The 19,649-nt window shown below is 53.8% G+C and overlaps 1 protein-coding gene across 1 annotated transcript; it reads right to left on the reverse strand.

The window, feature by feature from the left end:
- Positions 1-667: 667 nt before the first annotated feature.
- ALKBH5 (alkB homolog 5, RNA demethylase) lies at positions 668-19,123 on the reverse strand. Its single transcript, XM_009817273.2, has 4 exons — positions 18,402-19,123; positions 11,747-11,827; positions 7,178-7,333; positions 668-5,438 (listed from the first exon to the last, which is right to left on the reverse strand). The coding sequence occupies exons 1-4, from the start codon at positions 19,121-19,123 to the stop codon at positions 5,255-5,257; spliced, it is 1,143 nt and encodes a 380-aa protein (XP_009815575.2). The 3' UTR covers positions 668-5,254.
- Positions 19,124-19,649: the final 526 nt, after the last annotated feature.

Consider the following 19,649-nt stretch of genomic DNA (forward strand, 5'->3'; position numbering starts at 1 on the left):
CGGGGTGGAAAAAACCCCGGGGGTGAGCGGGGGGCCATCACCCCGATGCCCCAGCGCTGGGCTCCCAGATGGACAGAGGGAAGGGGTCTGACCCCACGCGCAGCCCCAGGGCTTGAGGGTAGGTGATGGAGAGGACGTCGCCAGACCAGGCAGGAGCTCATTGCAGAGGAGGAGGCAGAGGAGGAAGAGGAAGGCCACCCTGCCAGGCTGGCAGACCCCATCCAGCCACGCCACCCCCTCTCCAGCACTGCACACCCACCCACCGCCATCTCCCTCTTGCAGGAGGAAGGTGCAGGGCAGGGAGGGCTCCACGGGAGGCCGAAGCAGGGGGTGCAGCTTCCCCAGGGTGCTGGGGCTATTTGGGGACCAGGCATGGGCTGCGGCAAGCCTGGCCGGTGGGGCAGGGTGGGGAGCTGCAGCGGGACAGCGTCCACATTTTCTCCCCAGCCCCTGGGGATGGAGTGCGGGAGGAGGGCAGCAAGACCCATCCCCGCTTTCTAGGGCAGCACAGGAGGGACAGACGCTGCGTTTGGCCGTTCCGTCCCCAGGGAGCCGGAGACTCCCTTTATTTAGAAGCGGTTCCCTGCTCCCCGCAACCTCGTTTCTGGCGCTGGGGAAGGGAGGCACACATCCCAGATGTCAGCACCACCACACAGGCAAGGCAGAGTGATGCTTTCTGCTTTTATTCAATTAATGCAGCAATCTATACAAGAAAAAAAAATAATGAAACCATGAAATTCCAAACCCTGACAGTGAAGAACCAAATTCTTCCTAAGAATCAACCAGAATTAAAAGATTCCCCCCACGTCAGACTGTACATAAAATAATCTCTGCCCCATTTACAGCGTTTCACACAGTACTTCTCGTATCTCAAACTTCAGAACTGTACAACTTTGTTACAAACCACGCTTTTTCCTAGGAAAAGCTTACGGAAAAAAATATTGCCACTTTCTTTTTTTATTTTTTTATTTTTATCCGTAACAAAACAAAACAAATTAGAATCTTTAAAAAACAAAATTAAAGTCAGCCAGAACTTTTAAGTGTGGGCAGGGGCACGGGAAGGAGCAGAGACGTGCTTCTCGGCCGAACATTTCTCCTCCCAACCGGGAAAGGGAACACTTTTGGCAGATTAAAGACTATTTGCCCCTGGCGAGGGCCCGGACCCCGGCCTTCGCCCCCCAGAGCTCTCCTCAAAGCATGGCAGCTACTTTGGCCCGTGGGGCTCAGACCACGTAGCGGCGAGCGCTAGGTGCTAACAGCGCCAAAACCCGAAGGGCCGAGCTCTTCTCCCAGCAGACGTTGGCCCATGCCAGTGCCGGCTCACCCCGGAGAGTGGGTTGGCAGCCCCGCGCCCCAGCAACCCCCCCCACCTCCGGGATGAGCCAAACCTTGGGATGGGGATCGCAGGTCCCAGGCGTCACAGCTCTCACCTGACTAACGGCTGGATGAGAGTTCCGCAGGTGTGGAGCCAGATGTGGCAACGCGGGCTCCCCTGCTGCAGGCAGCCTGCCTGCCGAGCCCAGCCAGGGACCTGCCAGCAGACTGACAGCCCCTCCCTAGGCTAGCTCACCTCTTACTGCCGGCGAACAGCCTTTCCTTCTCTTCCTACAGACATAGCGAGCCCACGCGATCGATGCAAGAGCTTTAGTACAATTGATGAGTCTTCTCGAGATACGGGTAGCAGTAACAAACCCCAATTCCTCCTCCTCTTTGTAGAAAAGGGGGGACAAACCCCACCAAAGCAGGGACAAACCCCACCTTCCTCCCCCTTCCTTAGGAAAGACAGTTCTCATGGTCTGGGCTGTGGGTCAGGGTGCGCGGGGTCATCACACTGGACGCAGCCTTATTCCCGGTTTTGGGCTGAGCAGGTTACATGAACGACACACTGTGGGTGGACGGAGAGGAGGTCGGACCATGCGGCTGGACAAGACAGAAAGCCGACCAGGTCAGGTCTGTGCACGAGCTGGTCCTGCGGAGCAGATGGGGAGAAGTTTTGCCTCCAAATTGGAGCTCACCCCCCTCCATCCTCCACAGCAGACCCATGCCACCAGCCTGACCCGAAGCCTGCAGGTAGACCGACACAGCCAGCGACAAGAGAACAGGTACGGGCATCACCAGTATTTCTGAGCCACAGTTTTACCACACAGGTTACAGTAAGAGATCTAGACATCTGGATCCATGTGAAAAATGTGTCTTCTGGTTTTGAATCAAGGTTTCATTCCGATGTTGTTCAGTGCAAAAGAGTTAAAAACCCATGTTATCTACACATATACATCCGTGTGTATAGAAAATGTCTGTACAAGTGGGGAAGATGGCCTGCCTACACGCTGGGGACTCCTCGCCCAAGAGATGCTACGGGTCAGACCGATTGCGTCCCACTCTCTCTCCAAGGTGTCAAGCCCCAGCCAGTCAGGTTGAAAACCAAGTGCACATGAGAGCAAGCGGCAGCTGGAGAGCGACTCTGGCAAGGAGCTCCTCCTGTCCCTCCAGCCACGGCTGCCAGCTCAGACCCACCGCACAGATGCGGGGCAGGGAGGGAAGGAAGGAGGCGAGAGCTCCTGACCATGGCATGCGGGAACACAAACAACCCGGGAGAGGAAGGATAGCTGCGCGTCTACAGACTGCACAAGGACCGGGATGAGGTGATGGTTGGTACCGGGCTAGAGGTAAGACCTCAGGATGCCTTGTTCACCCTTCGGCGGAGATAGAGCCCACGCCTTGTCCCATGGGAGTCCTGCTCTGGGAAGCAGCCCCGCAAAAGCAGGTTGCCTCCAGCTTCATTTTGAGTTGAGTTGCCAGGGTACAGTATCCGTATTGCAGAGGTAGGAGTAAAATTGGGAGCTGGCGGGGGAAGAGGGGGAGAGCAGGCTGTGCAGAGCAGAGACCTCTGGCAGCGACCACTGCCACTGTCAGCAGAACCCACAGCAGAGCCCGACACCGAGGAGGGCACGGGGCATATCCAGGATGAATCCAGGAAGACAATTAGAAACAGCCATCGCCAGGCATGCTGCTAAGCAGGTCTCTAGCTTGCCAGAGATGTTTGCATCAGCCACAAGGAGGAAAAGGGATCACTGCTCCCTGCATGCGGTTTTGCTTTCAGGGGAATGCCAACCTTCCCAAAACCAGGGGTCTGTAGCCAAGAGCTGGCCTGGATTCTCTGTAGAAAGCTGGGAGGGTGAGGAACCCCGCTTCAAATGCTAAGTGTGCTCTGAAAATGGCTTTTTAAAGGTTTCAGAAGCAGCAGAAGCATAAACTTTCAGATCTCTGGGCAGACAAGACAGGCTCCTTTGAAGGCTGGCCGCAAGGCTGTGCCCGTACCTCTGCATCGAGCCGACGGGGGCTCCCGCCAGGAAAGCAGTCGGATAAAGAGAACCAGAGACAGGCACGGCGGGCCTCACCTACAACCCCCCATATCAGCGCTGCTGAAGGTGACGGTAATTTCCTTTGCACTAATGTGACCACTAGATCCAGCCTGAGCAGTAATCCCAACAACGGGGAAGTGGCAGGAGCCGCGGAAGTCAGCGGGAAGGAAAAGTACACTGAGACCCAGATGTCAAATGTGCTCGATTGCCAAGGAACGGCGCTCCAGGGAACAACGCCTGGGTTTTGGGTTTTTTTTGACTGGGAGCCCCTCAAGACAGCAGCAAACGGATTTCAAAATATATTACATCTTTTTATTGCCAAGCGTGCAGACCATGAAGTGTGTGGGGGACACGACACTAAGAAAAACTACAATTTGAGGGAGGGCAAAGCAGTAAAAATTTAAAAATAAGACTACTCCTTACAACTGCCAACACTTGGGTTCAAAGAATCAACTGGAGGAAGTTTCTTAAAAGTACAGTTCTAAATATGGTGTTGGGCCCCAAACTTTGAAAACACCGAGGCTTCAGTCTGGGCTAACGCAAACCGGGTGGGAGAAGAGGAGGAAGGTGGCAGACTTTCTAACACTAACTCCGCAGGGCCAAATGCCCGATTCTTCTCAGCATTTTCTGTAGCAACCAGAAAACTCCCTACTCCAGGAATACAGGCAGGAGTAAGCCAGGAGGAGGTGGGCAACTGCTGCAGCACTAGCTGCTGAATGCAATGAACCGGGGCCAAACTAGACCCTTGCAGCGTCCTCGCTCCCAGAGCCAGCCTCGGAGGGGACGGACCGCAGCCAAGCTGCCCACCTCCCCCGAGGCCATGGCAGCGCCTGTTCCTGCTCCGGCAGAGCGCAGCCAGTCCCTCGGGATGGGATGCTGCACCATCTCAACTCTCTCCTCCTAAAAGGTGCAGGGGGCCGAAAGCCAGTCCCCCAGGCAGTGGAGGACAGCTCTTCTCAAGGGGTCCCAAGGCAAGCGTCCTCACAAGCACAGCATGTCTCCTACTCCTCTTTGCTATGTCCAGCTCTGGGAAGCAGCATGGACTCAATGCGGTCGCTCACTTGGCAGCCCCGGGGCTCCAATATGGACCTCGGGTCAATGCTGGGCCAGCCTCAGTGAAACCAGCCACGTTTCCTTCCTCTTCAACCAAAATATAACCCTGGTCAGACCAGCACTGAGAAACCAGAGCTCAAGTACATTCTTCTCGGGGAGGGGGGCAGCACAGGGGCACAAGGCTGCGAGCCCACGCTGGCTCGGGAAAAGGGACTGGAAAGGAAACCTATGGCATTTAAAACTGGTACTAAAGTGCAACAAAAATGTCCTAAAACCTTTGAAATCAATTGCAGTAAGAGAGGTCTGCAAAGCTTCAAACTTCCAGTTACTGCAGGGCCCCCTTAAAACAAACCCAACAACAACTAGGTAAGAGCAGACCAAGGAGCCCTTTGGTGAAGCAAGGAATACGAGGCCACCACAGAGAGTTTCAGCTCCTGGGGTCAAACATCATATTTAGAACATTTGAAAAGGAAGAAAGTTAAAGCAAAAAACAAAAATACAATTCTTGAATCTTGCGCAATGAAACAGTTAAACTTTTTGGTGTTTTCAAAAGAAATCCCAACAGACAGCCTGGCATAACTTTATCTGCTTCCTAAGGGAGAGATGCCCGTTTGACCCATGACTCAGGACACCATGTGCACTGGACATGTTCCATCCTTACGTATGTCTCAGCATTCCTCCATTCATAAAAACAAATTGCTAGATCCTTCCTGTTTACTCTTCAGCCTGAAAGGAAAAACCAAAACTGAAGCTAGATGGAAGATAGCCAGAGGGAGGAGAAAGTTTTCACAGACTGGAGACCAATCTCATCAGCTCCATGAGCCTGGAAAGTGCAATCCTCAGTGTCGCCTCATTTTAACTTTCCTGGCTGGGCTGCCGTCCTCCTCTTCCTCATCACAGTCCTCCGTGTACTCGTAAGACCTTCGCCAATAGTTCTCGGAGCTGAAGTTGCTCCGTCTCCTATGTTTTGGTAAGAGGACTGAGCGCCTGTTCTCCTCTTTATCCATTTCTAGAATCCGTGGCCTATGGAGAAAGAGAAAGAGGGAGTGAGAGCACATCCACGACAGGATTTAGGCATTCCCTGGTGCGGACACTATCTGCAGTTTTGCATATTTTGAGCGATATGACTGGCTGTTTCCACATTGCTCGCCCAGTACTGGGTGCTCAGCAGGGCAGGAAGAGATCACCAGGTTGCACCTCCCATGGGGAGGCTGAGAACTTTGCTTTTGATGGTGCAAGTCCTTCCCCTTCCCAGGGCAAGTTTTGGTCTTTACCTCCACCAGGAACATTTCCAAACAGTCCAGTCACCTCTTTTTAAGCGCAGCTCGTGGCCCCAAGAAACATCCCTTGGGCAGATGGGTCTGTCTCTCCTACAGCAGAACTCACAGCACAAAGCTGAGCTCCTTTTTTAAGCTGCTGGGGTGCTTGCGGTGCAGGATCAAACCACAGCTCCAAACTCCTTTGTCCTCTTGCTAGTTCTCTCAAACATCAGCACAGTGCAATCGTTATTTCTGCAAAGCTGCCTCTGCTCTCACCTGCGATCACTTTGTAGTAGGACTGGGCTGGTGGGCTGCACAGACCGCTTATTTTATCCTAAGTGGCAAGTGCCGAGTTCCTCTAAGAGATACCACTATCTGATATCCATGCTATTTACCTGTGCTATACTGGAGTCTTTGAGGCCAAAGGAAGAGAAAAAACATGGTTTTGATACCCATCCGCTGCAGGAGTCTATGCAAGCCCCACCCCCACCCCGATAAGGTCACATCAGGCTGAAAAACAGTTCTCACGGATCTGCAGATTTGTCCTGCATGATCGCTTCTCTAATCATACACCGGCCCACTGCGTGCTCAGAGGCAAGCTTTCATTTGCAGGCTAGCTTCTCTTCTTGATCTATCTTCCCAGTCAGTGTGAGTCCAGGTGAATGAACAGTGCTGACAAACAAGCCATCCCCACCCTCCTCCCTCCAGGACAGGTTGAAACACGGGCTGGGACCGCACAGCAGCCAAGCCCCAGGACCAAGCCAACTTTTGGTTTTTTTACACGATGCGCAGAGAATGCCGTCTCGATCCTCGGGAAGCTTTGGAATTGGAGAATACCAGAACTATTGCACGACAGCTGGCAGACTGGCTATCACTCACGGCTATCAGTACGTTCACACAGAGCAAGGCGGTGTTTGAGGGAAGCCTTGCTGCAGAGCTCAAGCTGTCTGAACCCTCAGCAAGGAGCTCCCCTGAAAGTCAAGCTTACGCATTCACACAGTCTGGTTACACACACAAAAATATACACACGCAGCTCTGGAACCAGAACAGGTTTAAGAAGCTTCCCAAGAAGGCCTTCACCTTTCCCAGATAGCAAAACCTCACGTTCTCTCCCAAGACTGCTTTCATAATATAGTTTAACACAGCTGCACAGGTTGCTTGGCAATACAGGTCAAAAATAATTAGCTGCAGGGAAACTATTGTTCTGAATGACTGCATTATCAAGAGCCAGCCAAATCTATTGCTTCTTCATTATGCCACTCACAGGATAAACAATGTAAGCAGCTTACAGCCAGAGCTTAGCCTCCACAAGCCTAGGAGGAACGTATAAAGAACCTCATTTTGATAAAACAGATCTGTACACCACAGAAAGCACCCAGGCATGCAAACTAGGATGTTTTTAAGTGTGCCGTGCAGCCTCTCTTGTCAGAGGCCAGGAACCTCAGACATGCACTAACCTAGAGATGCCATCCAAAACATCGCTCTTAAGAGAGATCATCCTACCTGTGAGCGGCATCGGGATCTGCTTTGCGATGGGACCGCTTTGGTTTCAGGATCTGGTCCCGGTTGCTTCCTGATAGACGGTCAGAGTTATAACCTGGTGGCAACACAGAGCTACTCAGCGATTTTGTTTCCAATCGAGGTGCATCTAGTCTTGTTCTGCAAATATTTAAAGAGAAGAGAATTTGCAAGGAGTTTCTACAGAACCACTAGCATGCTGCAGCAGACGTCTGTCCTAGATGCGCTGAAGCAGAACCCTCAATCCCAGCCACACAGCTCAGGAAGAGGGTCAGGACTATTACGCTCAACAGCAAAACAAGCTGCAGCTTCCTGGTACTTGCAGCTTTGCTGCCTTGGTTAGAGGGAACAGGAAGGCTTAGGGACACATGTAGTCATGAGGTGAACGCCAACGGTGCTGGGCTCCCTGCAATCCCAGTTACGGGATACAGAGTAGAGGCGTTGGAGCCCCTGTGAAATCCTATGAAATCACAGTGACTCGTCAATAACTTGCAGCTCCAGTTAAGCGACCTGAGAGATGCCCTGCAAAATTCATCATCACCTACAACAGTAATAACTGCTTCTCTCTGGAAACTCCCTACTGTCTCAAGATCTCATGGGGTCAGGTGGTTCTCAGCTTGACTAGAGGTTTAAAGAGTTGAAGTACGAGTCAGGAGAAGGTCTAGCAAACAGAGGCCGCACCACATCCCAGCAGCGCAGCACCGCCTCGTTCACACTGGGATAGAAACGCGCTCAAGCTACACGGGAGAGCAAGCACAGCTCGTCCTAGAGCAGATCTGTCGCTGGCCCAGGCACGACTGTACCCACGCACACGTGGAGGCAGGCAGCAGCAAACCGAGCAGTAGGAATGAAAACTCGACGGCACAGTATCTTATCACGGCGCTATCACCGTCTCCAAGCACAGCACAGTTACCAGTCTCAACTTACAAGCACTGCTAAAGTCTATTTCAAAACACAGACTGAAGCCTAAGATTGGGCAAAACACACTGAAAGTCAGTACTGGTGCTCCAGAGCTGCCAAATTCAGGAGGATCTAGGCCACTTCCCAGAACGAAAGGCACCCTGATAGCATTGCTGCAGCCTGTCTCCCTCCCCGGGATTAAGGGAGAATATGGAAGGGCTCTGGGTGAGAGGAAGGGGAGAATCAGTACTTGCTCTCTAGTGCTGAACTTAAGGTCTTGAAGGAGGTTTCCATAGGACAATTCCAACCTAAACTCCTATTAGGAAGCATGTCCTGTTGCCAAGCTTCCCCTCCGCCATCGGAAAGAGCCTCTTCAGTTAACCGGGGTGATGCCAGGCTGGCACACGCGAAGCTGGGAACGGCAGCCCAAGTCCACCCAGCGTGGCAGAAACGAGGATGCTTCCGCAGGCAGCTGCCACCCTGGAGCCTGCGCTAGTCCCAAACACCGTCATCCCGAGCTGTTCTCGGCTCCAGGACTGGACCCAGTCCAGCTGGAACACCAGAGGCATTGAGGATCCTGCCCTGGACAAGTTACGTGGTTTAAATACCTCTCAAATACAACAGCAACTACAAGCCTGCAATTAAAAAAAACAAACCACCAAATATACTGCAAGGGCAAGGGAACACCAGCCACGCTCTCTCTGTCCACAGAGCAATGCAGGTATGAGCTGCAGGAGCAGGTACAAGGAGAGGCTATACTAAAATGGAGAGCAAATTACCTACCAAAGTCCCAGTTAAATAGAATAACTCCCCGACGTAACTGCTTACAAAGAAATGCTTACAAATGGCAGCATAAGCCCTCTAAAATGACTTTCAAGACCCGCTTGAATAGGTCTCATTTCTATCCCCACCTCCCACGTTACCTCTTTCCGCATCTTATGAAATTGAGAGCACTGTTCCTCCCCCCCAGCCTCTTGCTCCAAGCGCTTCCAAACCTTGCTGGCTCGCCGCAGTCCTGCACTCCGATACGCAGGAAACACTGTAAATATCATCACGCTACAGCACTGAAGTGTTTATGACCTACTTGGTAACCACGCCGCTCTCAAGCATCCTGCAAAACCCAGCCGCTTCTCCAGCTCATGCAGCTTTGTTCTCCTGCTGCTGCCAGCAAAAACCGTCTCTAGAACCACGCGCTCGGAGTAGAGACAAGAGCGGATCCAGACTCCAACGTCTGGGACTCAGCAGGCTCTGGCAGCCTATTCAGAGCTGAATATCCCAGCTCCAAGCTGCAGCAAAGTTTATGCCACTCTATGACCCAACTGATCTGATCCCGTTGGAAAGGTCGGGGCTGATTCTTACCACGAAGACAAGGAAGAAGTTTCACGAGGCCGCTGGCTGCTCCCAAGCCTCTCATGCTAGCAGGCTACCAGCGGAAGTAGCTGTTTTCCTGGTTGCATAACACGCTATTTCAGACTGCACAAAGTCGCATGATCCGGGACTAGGGAATGGCATTCGCTGCAGCAATACATGCCGTGGGGATGTGAGCGCAGACAAAGGTCACCGCAGCCCTGCTGTGCATGCATGCGTGCACGCGGGACTCAGCGAGGAGACGGCCACCGTCACAAGAGATAAGCAGCAATTAATAAGCTCTATTTGGCAGCAATCAGAGTGCACCCTTTGGCAAATAGGCAATTGCCATGTATTCACCAGGGCTGCTAAGCTCTACGGAGATTACACAAAAATAATTACCAGGGGGTTTCCACTTTGCTCAAGAGAAAAATCCTGTTGTGGTTTCATTCAGCCTGCCAGTCAAATCAGCCCATGGCTGTCTGCGTATGACTGCGCAGAGACACTTCCCCTGCTCTAACGCTAAGCAAATTAGACCCCTAAAATCAGGGGAAGACAGAAGGACACGCTGCTCCAGAAGGATGGCTAAGCGAACATAGCCAATATGGCTCCGCAAGGAGCTAACGGGCATTGTCTGTTCAGCAGTGGTGCACCAGGTCAGCCGGGTACATCTCAGCCAGCTAGGCGCTTGCCCAGTTGCACTTTGAGGGCAGACAGGCTAGACTGAAATAACTCAACACCCTTAGCTTACAGAGGCTGGCGAAAGCAAGAGGTAGAGCCAGTTTAAATGTGTACGTTAGATATCTGCACCAGTTTGGGCAGCTTTAGTTCATTCAGCCGAGTCTGTCTTTTCTAGAGGACTGCTCCACAGCCTAGGACAAGCAGCTTCTCTATCCCAAAGCCCAACTAGAGCAGCTACAGGATTTGGAGATGCCTTCCACTGGTGCTCATCAGCACTCACACTGTTTTTTGCTGTCTGCAGTAACCAACAACGTGAACATATCGGCCTTTTAGTTCTTATCGCAACCCTCTCGCCTTAAACCTTGCGTGGCAATAACCAGCTACAGGGTGGTTGGGTTCTAATCTGTCTTTCTTTCATCCCACCCTATCACCTGCCACATCTCATCCTGCCTCCCTGGGTCTGTGCTGATTTTGCCTGGCCAACGCCTCAGGGCTGCTGTTTTTCCTGCCTTCATTTTATGGGCGTCTCTAACCAGATGTCCAACTCCACTCCACTAGCTTTGTGCCGTATCTTCACAACGTTGTCCGACTTGCTCTGAAACCAACTAAGCTGTCCAAAGGCTCAGCAAGTCTGAATCTGGACCGCTTGCCTGCTAGCCTTATGCCAGCCTGGGCCACAGCTGCAACCCTGCCCTCATGCCCACGCTTTTGTCTGGGTTTACAGTACTCAAATCATGTGTGTTTGCACTTGCAAAAAGATTTCTTGACAGCGGAATTTCTGCTAACACTTTCTAAGGCACAATCAACATGGGTCAACACGTGGCAGTCATATTTTTGGTCTCCTAGTAGAAGGAACTGATGAGAGGGGACATTTCTGGGCACAAAAAAAGGTTACACTGAGGAGTTTGGGGTGGGGCTGGTTTAGAGGGTTGGGGTTTTTTGCCATTTTCTTTTCTGAAGCACTTAGGCACAGACACTGGCTGATGAAATGCCATGAGCTGACCAGGACAGCATATCTTCTAAAACAGGAAGCGTGTGATACAGCTTACAGAGCTTGGCTTCCCAACAGACTCGAAGGACAAGCTCTGTAAAGCAATCACTAAATTCACTGCATCCGTTTCCCTTCGAAGCCAGCGTCTTCCTCCCTCCCCCCAGGAAATGAAAGCCATGCTACCAAGAAAACTTTATCTGCTTTATCTTCATCATATGCATCAGCTTCAAAGGACCGTCCAGGTAACTCACGCATGTGGGTATCATATGATCAGACACCTGAATACATAGCCCAAAACAAGAGAGTTTGAAATCCTAGCTGTTTGGAGTTAGGCAGCCAATGAAAGCCAGGTGTTCGGACATGAACAGCACTTGCAGACCCAGACATTACAATGAAGTACTGCTGCACCGAGCCGATTAACCCTGCAGTAACAAGTTCCATCTACTTCCACCAGCCAAGCAATGGGTACGGCAAGACACAAGCGAGCATCAGAGTGACATCTAATCAAGATGTAAGATCAAGCCAGCAAATTACCAAGCAAGGCAGTTTTAAAGTGTTTCTTTAAAAGTACCTTAGGAAACATCACAACACCACATCTGCGTTTATCTTACTGTCCAGAGGGCTTCAACACTTACTTTCGAAGGATGATGACAGCTCTTCTCTCCTTGATGTCCTGTGGTCGAATACAGTGTGTAATTTCATCGGCTGCATATCCACTGACAACAAAAACAAAAAGCCGCTGTGAGAAAGTTGACAGGCAGAAGCAGAAAGCGGTTGCCAGCCTCAACAACTCAGTTTGGCCAGCATTTCCTAACTTCCACCAGGAATTCCTCCTCCAAACACCATTCCCCAGGCACATGGGAGCTAGACTTATAGGAAGGAAGAAACTTCAGGAAAGAATGAGGGCAGCCAGAGCTTGGGTTTTTTTTTTGGACTCAATATCTTAGCATACACCAGAGGAAACTGCCACCTGCCACAACACTGTGAAACGAGACATGTAGAAAATGAGTTTATGGAGTGTAAATTCAGCCAATTCATTTATCAAGAAATTAGAGAGCAACAGGGGAAAAAATCAGCACATTGCTCCAAAGCATTTTCTCACGCATGTCCCAGAGAAAAAACATCTCACATAGCTGAGACGCGCAGCACACCCAGACACGAACGCGTACCGGAGTTGATAAAAATATTTGTTAGTCGAGGAGGGGGCACAGCGGTGGGTGGTAAGAGTCGAGTGTCTCACTCCCCCCTACCTGGGCACAGACACTGCCATCTCAGCACCCTCACCCTCCCCGCTACCCCTGTGTGGCACATCCTCAGCCACGGCACAATCGTCACCCGCCCAGCACAGCCCAACACAACGCACGCAGCGTAACCTTCAAATTCAGATCTCCAAACCGAGCTGCACTCCTAAAACCTCCCTGCCACAGCGCTCACAAGGCGAGACAGCTACCTGGGCCGAGGAAAATCACACCAGGCTCAAGCAGCTACGTGGCCACGCAGTAACCGTTCTCGGCAGGAGCGTTTTGCTGTATGAGATGACTTCACCTCTTCCACGTTTCTAGCAGGCAGGAGGAAAGCCACGGCCAACGAGGGCCCCAGCTACCTGCAACACGCAGGGGTGTTTTTCTTGTGGCTGCTTCCGTTGTTCAGCACAACTCCCAGGATCCAGGGCAGCACGTGAGATCACGGCGGGTCTGCAGAGAGTGGCCATCACGCCTGCTCGGACACACAAACCACCCTGCCAGGAGCACGTCTCGTCACTCGCGTGCGTGCTAATGAACAGGTCCGAGAGGTGGGCCTGCCCTCTACCTGCTGTTTGGAGAGTGTCCGTTCACGAAAGAGCCTTCTAGAGTCCAGTATGGGGAAAAGAGAAGGTAAACGCCTTCAGAGCCTCCTGAAACAGCTGACAAGGACAGGAAGACCTTTGAAGAGACTTGGGCAAAGGCCGCTCACGCCACACAAAGCTAGCACCCCCCCATGCTAGTTTAACTTGAAGCAGAAATCACCGAGCCCACTCTCCCCACAAGGCTTTACCGTGAAGCTGCTGCCATGCCGGCTGTCAGCCGGCCCTCCGGGAGCACGCCCTGGGTCACCGGCTTGCAGGTTATTCAGGACGCTCAGAGCAGAGAACAGGTCATGCACACACAGGTCCTCTCTGGGGACGGGACCGGGTTTCCTTTATCTGGTTAGATAACCCACCCACTCACCAAGAAACGCACACCTCTCAAAGATGGATTTACTGCTTTGAGAAGAAAGTTAAGAGTCTAAAACCTGATCAGTTAAACAGGGGTTGATGTCCACCTCCCCCCGCCCCATCCTCCAGGGCATTGCGGAACAAGACAGCGTTATGCGAAGGGGTTTATAATGATGCTCCATTATGTTCCAGGAATCTCTGCGTCAAGCTCCAGCGAATTCATTAATATCACCCACGTTAACATTCAACTCAGCACATCCTCAGCGACATCCTGCACATCAGGAAAAGGTCTGCTTCCAGACCTGCGCTCTCCGCCATGAGATGTCAGCCTGGCCACTTGTTCTCACTCCCCAGGCACGAGCCGGCTTTCCAGCTCACTTTCAGAGTGGCACCAGGCAGAGCTCATGGTCCCAGATGCACGTGGGTAGCACCAAAGCACCAGCCCCGGTACCCCTGTCCGAGGCCCTAATGGGGACCCACCAGTCCGCTCCAGCGCCATGCTGGTGTCGGAAAACGCAGCTTGCACCATATCAGACATAGTGATGGCGTCTCTCTGCACGGCTCTCCAGCAAAGGGGTTCGCACAGGCACAGAAATGGGAGAAAGAGTCTATTTGGTTGTGTCACACTTGTTCTGCTTCGTGCCAGCATGAACTTCTCACCCACCGCCCGGCCTCGCCGCAGCCTGGTGATGGGTGAAGGGGCAGACGCTGGAACAAAACACCCGTAATGATATTGCGGGTCTACCCAGAGATTTCTCACCCAGAGAACAAACCCAAAGCACAAGGTAAGAGATAACTTGGTAAGGAAAACCCTAAACTGCTGCCCACGAGAACACCCGAGCATGACATCTCCAGGCTAGAGCATTTTCCCGAAGAATACAGGGAGGTGTAGATGATATCCACGTGCTCCCTCAACTAACACCTCGACTCTTAACTAACATGCCAGCTCTTACACCCCCCAACTCCTCCCCAAGTCTCTTTTTCAGTCCAGAAGAGCTGCTGCCGAGCCACAACATAACTGATTCACATGGAGATGAAAGCAGATTTTTTTGTACAAACATCACCAGAAAGGAGGCCCTGAAGTTCTGCAGAGTCTCTAACGAGAAATATTTCTAGGGGTTGACGACAGCCAGGCCAGCTCGCAGGCAGAGGGACCTCACACACTAGCCCACCGCAGGATTTGAGCAGCTCGAGGCTTTACTTGTGGTTCAGGAAACTGCTGCCACAAACCACAGATGTGACACCGACCAGCTCAAGCAGAGCTTGAACAAATCTATTTGCCTCATCACCACTGGCACACACAGAACTTCCTCTGCGCCAACGGCCTGTTTGGAGGGATCAGACTTTTCTGGAAAAGCACCTAACCCAGGCAGTTGCGGAGAGATTCCTCCAGCTGGGAAGAAAGCAGGTTCATCCTCCAGAGACTCCAACCAGCTCCGATTATGCTACCATCAGGCGTGCCTCGAGACAACAGGAGAGACAAACATCACGATGTTTCCACTGCCATTACAAACAGCAGGGAGACAACCTGGAGCACTCACCAGCTGCAGAAGGGAAGCCCGTATGGCGTACAAGCTCTCAGAACTTGGGAAACGTTACCTTTAGTCGTTCGTTCCTCTGGCTAACTGCAACTGCACTATTTCCAACCACAGCGCTGAGATGCAACGCCCGTCGGTTAAACAAAAGCTGGCTTGATGCCGAGACTTGCTACCTACAACAGCAGCCGAGGGGCACGGTGCGGCGCAGGGGTCTGGCTGGAACCACCCGCCCCGGCTGGCTCCGCACCCCCCCAGCTCCCTCCCTTTTTTCCAGCCCAAGCTTTTGTCAAAGCACGTGTTCCCCAGATGAATGGGCAAATTCCTCCACCTCCTCCCCACTCCTCCTATCGATTGATGCTTACCAAATTCTTCAAAAAGAAAAAAAAAAGAAAGAAGAAAATCCACAAACGCGGTCTAGCCAGCAGCACCCAACAGACAGCTGATGGTCCACAGGACTGATATTCAACTTAACTCCGACTGCCCAAGAGCAGCACAGACCGAAGCGCTGCTGCTGCTTCCCCTCGGCCTGGCTGGCAGCAGGACAAACCTGCAGGAGCACCGGCTTCCTGGGGCTGCGGGAGAAGACGGGACTGGAGAAGGTCGTCTTCTAGATGTCAGAACCTACAAGGGCAAATCTTCGCTGCAGGTGTGAAAGTAGAGGAAAAAGCGCCTCGCTGGAAGAGCAAAGGGCTCCTTAGCGGGTCGCGGGGTTGGCTCAGCCTTTGTCCTGCTGGCAGAGGTGCACGGCCCAGCCAGGAGAATCTCCGTTTCACCTTTTAAACACTAACCTGTCATTTGAGGTCTGAATACTTTCCAGCAAGTTTGAGGCAGGTTTACAAACACCACAGCCTGCTGCTTCACGGTAGGCAAATAAAGGCAAGAGAGGGATATGGGGAAAGCCCCTCTGCAGACTCCCTGATGGGTAGGTGGCTACAAAAATCCGGAGGACAATTTGGAATAGGCTGCTGAGAGCAGGAACAGGACAGGCACGATCTGGGGAGCGCCGGAGAATGATGTGGAAGCAAAGAGAGAGATCCAGCCGCTTTCTTTAGATCCTCACGATTTCCACGCAGTAAGCAAATGCACGCGGCTACCCTGGCTTCCCCAGAAAGGCGGCACGCCAGCAGCAGCCACTGACCCAGCAATATTTGAATCACAGACATTACAAGCATGCCATTTCTATCTGCGCCGTTTCCCTATCTCCAGGGCAACTGCCTTCAGCAACTGTTTACTGAGAGGAGAAAAAGCCAAGTTTGGAGAGTTGACTTAAACAGGACCAAGGGCTGGATTTTGGAGATACACCCCTGAGAGCCTACCGACACTCTGCACCTCTCCCTGCTTCCCACAAATCGCTGGGGTTAGAGGGGAGACAGGAGATCTGCCGGAGTTGAGGAACTTGCATCCAGCCAGGATCATATCATCACAGAATAATCACTTTGGCAGAATCTCGCTTAAGTGAGTGCTAAGTATCTGCTAACTGCTGTACCGAAATTGAAATAATCCCCTTTTTTTTTTAAAGTCTATTATTTGCTGGAAAGCAAAACATCTAACACCAGCGGTGGGTCACTCAGAAACCAACCCTTCTAGTCAGAGTTAAAAGGTATCTTCGTTTGATTGCTTCAGCCATGTTAATAAACTCATTAGGGCACCCAGGCGATGCTGGCCACCAACCTAAACACACAGGCCTGGGAGACACCCTGCTCCAATTCCGGGAGGCCTGAGCCAGCTTCCTCTTCCTGGCAGTTCTGGGGGAGAAGTGAGGGTCTGGGACAAGAAGACCTCATTCTCTGGTCCTGGAGCAGAGAAAAGTACCGCTCCGTCCTCTCGCCGTCCTCCACTGCAAAGTCCCGATCCTCCTTCGGACATAAGGCCGTGAGTTTTCCTAGTGGCCTTGACTACAAGACTACAGACTGACCCTCCGTTAATGGCTCTGCCAGCACGCTCGAAGCAAGAAAAAACTCTCACTGTCCTTAAAAAAAAAAAGAAAGATACCTCTGGCTGTGAAAGGAAGGACAACTATTTACTCCAGGCCCCCCGAGGAAAGGCAGCACAGGGGTTCACATCACCAGCAGGAAAATTAGGGTAGAAAGTTTCCCTCCTGGTGTCTAAGACAGGGAGCGAAGCTGCTGCCTCGCAGCCGGCAGTCTCCATCCCCAGGGATGGAGCTTGCTCTGCGGTAAAAGGATACGTGGCGGGACAGGTCCCCCCCCAGCCCCGTTTCACGAAATCACTGACCTCTGCCCCCTGCACCCCACCGCACCCTCCCTGCCCTGGCCAACCCACCAGAGAACAAGAAAATTTCCTCAGCACCGTTCCCGCTTCCCTCCGCAACCTCCCTCATCCCTTGCTAATCCACAGAAGTTACCTAACGCCGGGGGTACGGTGAGGATTAGTTAATGTTTGTGCAGCTTTTCCAAGATAAAAGCTGCGCAAGATCTCAGCATTTATTATTGATGCACTAGTCAACGGTGCGAGGCTGTGTGTATGGGGGGGGGGAAATTCCTTCCCGAACCCTGCGGCGATCACTTTACAAGCCAAAGCAGGGGATTGTGTTACGGCCTGGGAGACCTGAAAACTGGCCTGGACATTTACCAGACAAAAAAAAATAATATTGAAAACCCCAAACGAGGATACAGTTGGTAGCTCGCAGCACTGCTGGCAGAGTCCGGGTGATCCCCGCTCCTGGCAGGAAGCACTCTGACCTTCAGGGACACGAGGGACCGGTGCTTGCCGAGTCAGGCAGCACCGGCGCTGGGCTACAAGCCACCCTCCCCAAGAGCTGGACGCCGGCGGGTCCGTCCGCACCAGCCGGTGCACACCCTGCCTGTCCCCTTACCTGCCTGCTCTGCCTGCCCAGCGCGTACCGGGAGGCAGCGGGGATTAGGAAGCAGGCGTTTCCCAGCGCCAATCCCAGCTTTGCTACCGACTGGCTACGTGACCTTGGGCAGGTCATTTCACCTCCACAGCTCTTCCCCAGCTTACAAAAACGCACGTAAAGTCCTTCCTTGCAGACGCAACCCACCGCACTTCCAAGTGACAGTCCCATGGGGCTCTGCACTCCGGTCTCCCCATCGGCGTCGGGCAGGGGAAGGTTTAGTATTCCCAGTTTACAGACTGGGAAGACGAGGCCATTCACACCTCCTCTCCACGCTTAAGGTCAGGTCGGGGAGACACCGGCCGAGCTAAGAATAGACCCAGGAGCCCCGACCGCTCTTGGGCAGAGGATCCATTTTGCGTCTCAATGTGTTATTTTAACCGTTTACAGGAACTACGGCAAAGCTCGGCTTCGCAAGTGGCCACTCTCCCGCCACGACTCACCTCGAGCTCCACAGAGAGGGCACCCACCCAAAATCAATCACCCACCCAAATCCCCATCCACCAGGACCCCCTTAGATCCTTCCTTCGCCCCTTCCACCGCAGCGAGACCCTGCACGCCTACAGGCGGGCGAGATCAAGCCCGAGCCACCGTCGGGGTGTGCATCCGCGTGCCTTGCGATTAGCGTTACACAACCGAGCCCCGGCACATTAGCGGAGGCCTCGGCAATGCGGGCGAGTTACCTGAGCACCGTGACGCTTCCCCTCTTGACGGGCAGGAAGAGAACGGGCTCCGAGACCCTGATGGGTTTGAACTGGAATTTACACCCGAAGCAGAGCGCCGAGTCGCTGAAGAAGGAGACGGAGACGATGGGCCTCTCAAAGATATGGATGGGGTCCACGTGGGAGACAATGCAGCCCCCCGGCTGGTAGTCGTTGATGACGGCACTGTTCACAAAGCCCTCGGGAATCACCCGGTGCTCCACCAGCTTCCTGATCACCAGGTCGTGCACCCACTCGGGGATGGCATCCACCTCCCCGCGCGGGTACAGGCGCTCCTGGCCGGGGCCTCGTCGCTGCAGCTGAGACCCGTAGGTGTAGCCCTCCCCGAAAAAATACTTGTTCCGCAGCGGCGCCCGATCCACCGTGTGCTCCTTGTAGAGCCCCTTCTCCGCCCGGGACACCACGTCCTCGATCCGAGCTTCGATCTTGGCGCACTCCTCGGCGCTGAAGAGGCGAAGCTGGCGGATGCCGCTTTTGACTTTCCGAGCTTCTTCCTCCTCCTTCTGCTCCTCGTAGTCGCTGGGTTCGGAGCCGGAGTCCTCCTGGTGCCGGCGCTTGCGATCGTAGGGGGGTTCGGGGGGCTCCCGCGGGAGGCTGCCGCCGCCGCCGCCTTTGTGGCCGTCCCGGTAGGGCATCATGGACTTGAGCTTCTCCCGCAGGTCCGTGTAGCCGCTGCCGGCCATAGTGCGTCCGCAGCCCCCGCCTCTATCGATCCCGGCGCTGCAGGCGGCGGCGGGCGGCGGCGGGGGACGCGCAGCTGCTATTCATGGCACCCGCCGCCCTGCGGGAAGAGCCCCGGAGGAACGGGGAGGTGAGGACGGGGCTCCCTTCACCGGGAGCCCGCGGGAGCCCGGCTCGCCCCCCGCCCCCCCCCAACCCCGGGAGACGGGACCCCCCTCCCGGCGGGCTGCACGGCTCCCGCCCGCCCCCTCCCTCCCTCCCGCCGCGACGCCCCTCCCGGGGGGAAGGGGGCGGCCCGGCGGACGCCACACTCACGGCTTCGCCCGGGGCGGGCGCGGACAATGCTGCCGGTGCCGGCGGCGGCGCTCACGCGGCGGCCGGGCCTGGCACATGCCCAGCGGCGGCCCCGGCGCGGTGCAGCGCCCGGCCCGCTCCCGCGGCGCTGCCCATGGCGGGTGAGGGGAGGGGAGGGGGGGCCGCGGAGAGAGGGGGGTGCCGGGCCTGGGGGGCGACGGCGGCCGGGGGGGT

The sequence above is a fragment of the Gavia stellata genome, chromosome 18 (genome assembly GCF_030936135.1).
Source record: "Gavia stellata isolate bGavSte3 chromosome 18, bGavSte3.hap2, whole genome shotgun sequence".
NCBI lineage: Eukaryota > Metazoa > Chordata > Aves > Gaviiformes > Gaviidae > Gavia > Gavia stellata.